This window comes from Triticum dicoccoides, chromosome 4A (genome assembly GCF_002162155.2).
Source record: "Triticum dicoccoides isolate Atlit2015 ecotype Zavitan chromosome 4A, WEW_v2.0, whole genome shotgun sequence".
Lineage (NCBI taxonomy): Eukaryota > Viridiplantae > Streptophyta > Magnoliopsida > Poales > Poaceae > Triticum > Triticum dicoccoides.
The window spans coordinates 595,770,886-595,775,343 of NC_041386.1; the positions used below are offsets into that span (position 1 = coordinate 595,770,886).

The window sequence follows — 4,458 nt, forward strand, 5'->3', positions numbered from 1 at the left end:
GGCCTGAAACCAATGGACCCTCTCGGCTTCTTAATCACCCTAGTACTCTGACCAGGAGTTGCAAATAGTTTCTGGTGTTTGTAGGTTATGTGTTGGCGGCCGTGCGTAGCGCTGACCCTAGGGGTGGGCTATGTTGCGGTAGATACACCGTGGCACGATGTACCGAGTCACCCGTTTGGTGTCTCGGAACCCTGTTCACATCATTCGGAGCCGTATGTGGAAACCTCGGCCGGACTCCCTGCGGATGGAACCTGGATAGGTGATACACCTGGACTAGAGACTTGAGTGTTTAGGTAGGCCGTGGCCGACACCCTCGTTGGGCTTCCGCTTGAAGGTTGCCGAGTACATGTCATGTAAACGGCGGTAAGTGGTGAAAGCGTGTATGAAGAAGTACACCCCTGCAGGGTATAAAACTATTCGAATAGCCGCGTCCGCGGTAAAGGACTACTTGGTTGCCTATACAGTTCATAGACAAGTCAATGGATACTATTAAAAGACTCAAGATAAGTGTGAGTACCGAGGATGGCCCTCTCGTAGGATGTCGAGGGAGGATCCCCGGTGGAGTATTGTGTTGGTGAGTAGTGGACTCGTGTGCGAAAACTATTTTTACTAGTGGAGTTCCGTAGGATAGTTTAGCCAAGAGTCAAAGCTGGCTTGCTGCAATAACCCCACCACCTTCTTGAGAATGAGCATGTATAGTAGGATCTGATGTAAGACTTGCTGAGTACCTTTGTACTCATGTTTGCTTAATTACTGTTTTCAGACGACAACACCGCCTCCTCCGATGGGTTTTATGTAGACCTTGATGTCGACGAGTGACTAGCCACTCAAGTGGTGATCCTGGCCATGGAGGGCCCTATGTAGATAGACAGGCTTCAGAAGCCTTCTTGCTTTTTAGTGTCTGTACTCAGACTATTTACTTCCGCATGTGCTTGTATGCTTGTATGACTTGAGTGTCGGGTCATGTAACCCCTACCTGTATGAACATGTTATGTATGGCTCTCTGGAGCCTTTAAATAAAGTACTTGAGTTGTAGAATTTTGTTGTGATGCCATGTTGTATGTACTTATATCGGGCATATTGTGTGTATGATTGAAATGCTTGGTATGAGTGGGATCCGACAATCTAGTTGTTTATCCTTGGCAGCCTTTCTTATGGGGAAATGTAGTCTAGTGTTTCTCGAGCCATAGTAGTGCGCTACAGCCCGGTTCACCGGAGTCCTGCTAGCCCAGCACTACTGCTCAGGACACTTGACTGGCCGGCATGTGTTTCACTTCGTTTCTATGTCTGTCCCTTCGGGGAAATGTCACGCGGTGACATCCGGAGTCCTGCCTAGCCTGCTACAGCCCGGGTTCCCCGGAGTCCTGTTAGCCCAGTGCTACAGCCCGGATTCACTCGCTGATGACCAACATGCTCGATGTGATTCATGTATGCATGTCTCCATAGGTCTGCGCCGCTTTGGGTTCACGACTAGCCATGTCGGCCCGGGTCTCTGTCATATGGATGCTAGCGACACTATCATATATGTGAGCCAAAAGGCGCAAACGGTCCTGGGCCATGGTAAGGCGACACCCGTGGGGATACCGTGCGTGAAGCCGCAATGTGATATGAGGTGTTACCGGCTAGATCGATGTGACTTAGAATCACGGTCCTGACAAGTTGTTGAAGCATAATACCTGGTACGTTCTATGTAAATAGTACGGTAAGTTATGCAACACAGGCCCGATAACTTGCATACGAATACCATGGTAACTTTCTCCTGAGAAGAAATCATGTGATAGATGTGAAAAAGTGGCAGTTTTCTTGGGGATGGGCGCTCGAGATGTGCGGAAGAAGCAGGTTTCTCGAGCGAGCCTGCGGGGTCATTTGGAAAGAGGCGAGGTCAAAAGACGAGGAATCGTGTTGTACTTTAAAATAAAAGAAGTAGAGGTGTGGCAGTTTTGTTTATATGGCACACGTGTGCTAAATATCACAGTTATATGTACTCTCACGATTATGAAACTTGGCTATGAGACATCAGATTACAACATCAAAGGCAGATAACAAAAGCTACGCCTTCTTGTAAGGCGGTAGGATCCCTTTGAGAAAGGACCGGAGCAGTATGAGCGCTCTCTCGGGTTGCAAGGCCGGGACCGTGTGTCCTGCTCCTCTCACGGTAGCGAACGTGAACCCTCCCTTGTACTGCTGAACATAGCCTCCTACCTCGTGGCCGGTCGTCCATGGACGCCATGGCTCGATGACGGACAGGTTGAGGTCGCGAACCGTGTACCTCGTGCCGGTGAAGGGACAAATAGAGTCAAAATCCCCGCTGAAAATCATTTCGTCAGTTTAAGTATCGACAAGGCGCGTGCATGTTCGTCATTTTTTCTTTGAAGAATGTGTTGGATTACCTGAACAGCCATATGGGCAGGCCGTGGTCGATTAGCCATTTCAAGGTTGGCACCATGGTATCCGGCGAGTCCTTGAAACCTATAAAGATTCTACACCAACAAGAAATTGAACAAGATCATATTATACATATGTGTACATGTATATCTGGCGAGTTCTTGAAACCTATATATAAAGATTCTGCACCAACAAGAAATCGAACAAGATCATATTATACACCAGTGTACACATATATATAGCTCATTTCATCAGGTTGATCTCAGGTGTTCGTACCTGTTGCAGCCACGCCATTTCGTTTCTCTGGCGTGCAGAGCCCTTTGCACCGCGGGACGATTCAGGTAGGCAAAGGTAGTCACTTCACCGCACGGATCGTACCCAGGTAACTGAAATAAAAAAAAATCATGAGACATTTCAGAACACTTGCTACGATGCAGCTCGATCTATCAGAATGTCTTTTTTTAAATATATTTGTACGTACTTGGCTGCTAGAGTAGTAGGAGCCGTTGTCGCTGGTGATGCAGGTGGGAGAGTATATGTTGTACATGTCGAGGTCCCTATGCGTATAGTAGGATTTACTAATAGCTTCATGGCACATACCACCATAGGAGGAGCCGTTGAAGCTGCAGTGGCTGGAGATATCGGCCCAGACCTCGTCGGAGATCACCCCGTGGTTCCACAGGTACTCGTAGCGCCTTCTCTTGTTCTTCGCAACGTCCAGCAACGGGTTGCCGACCAAGATGCCCTTGAGATTTAGCATGACGCCCGTGTTGTTGTTGTGGGCTAAGATGGTGGCGGCGAGCTGGGGCACGTAATGGCCAACGTAGCTCTCCCCGGCGATGTAGAGGGCGCGCGCCTTGTACTCGGGGAACCTTTCAAGCCAATTGACGAGAAAGGTGTAGGTGTCCTCGGCTGTTAGTGGATCCCCCATCCTGTCGTAATCAGAAGACGTATTGGAGTAGGAGAATCCCACGCCGGCGGGTGATTCCAGGAAGATGATGTTTGCCTCTGCAAGTTTTGGTGGTGCTTAGGTACATAAGGTACATTTACAAACTCTGGCCAAATTTGTAGAGAAACACAAACATTTATAAAATAACAGATATAAAATAGATACGGTGATGAATCTAATACTATTGATGTGATATAGTAGGTGTCAATAAGAAAACCTGTAAAATAAGTTGGATCAAAGTTTGGTTAAGACAAAGCTAATGTGCGGTAAAAACGAAAGGACCCTGACCGTTGTTCCAGGCATGTTTGTTCCTACTGAGGGTTTGGTTGTCTCTGTTCACACGGAAAGGACCCAACTCTCGCATCGCTCCGAAGCCCAGCGACGAGCATCCAGGCCCTGCATGCATGCTCCACATCAATCTGTTGTGATTTTTTTACATATATTGCTTCAAAAAATGTTTGCAAATGAATTTTTGGCAAATTTACCAAACAGATTGTTCAACATTTCGCAACGGTACTAGCTACTACTCACCTCCGTTGAGCCAGAGGAGGAGTGGCTTCGCCGCCTTGTCGCTAGGCGCTTCCACGAAGTAGTAGAAGAGCGCACGGCCGTTGTGGCCGTCGACGGTGATGTACCCGGCGTACTGGCCGAAGTCGACGCCGTCCGGCTGCCCTGGCAGCGCCGAGATCTTGTCGGCCGCCTTTAGAGTGCGGTGGTCGGAGCTGGGGTACTCATCTGTTCGGAGGCTATTGGTGATTACGGGAACTGATCCGCCATGGAAAGTAGGATGACTAATTGTGTTGCCGCTGCTGCTTCTGGATTTTCTAGATAAGAGGAATTCTGTGAGATGGGCCTCCTGAGATGATGCATGGGCGTGCAATGCAATTGTGGGAATGAGAAATAAAAAGTGGAATCCAGCAGTAGTAATAGTCCCCATCTCCTGAGATGATCGACTATTCAAGTGTGCTGTGGGGTAAATGATGGTCTAATTCGCATGGTTTTTATAGGCCATGGAGTGGGAGCAAGAGGGTACAACGACACCAAACAAAGCAATTTCTGTTAATTTTCTCTTTTCTTTTCGAGTGGTATGCAAGGATGCCATCTGAGCAAGATCAAATCCGCAT

The 4,458-nt window shown here is 48.2% G+C and overlaps 1 protein-coding gene across 1 annotated transcript; it reads right to left on the reverse strand.

Moving 5' to 3' along the window:
- Positions 1-2,049: 2,049 nt before the first annotated feature.
- On the reverse strand, positions 2,050-4,271 carry LOC119283739 (serine carboxypeptidase 1-like). The gene is made up of 6 exons (XM_037563158.1): positions 3,866-4,271; positions 3,623-3,730; positions 2,867-3,393; positions 2,662-2,771; positions 2,391-2,480; positions 2,050-2,308 (listed from the first exon to the last, which is right to left on the reverse strand). The coding sequence occupies exons 1-6, from the start codon at positions 4,269-4,271 to the stop codon at positions 2,050-2,052; spliced, it is 1,500 nt and encodes a 499-aa protein (XP_037419055.1).
- Positions 4,272-4,458: the final 187 nt, after the last annotated feature.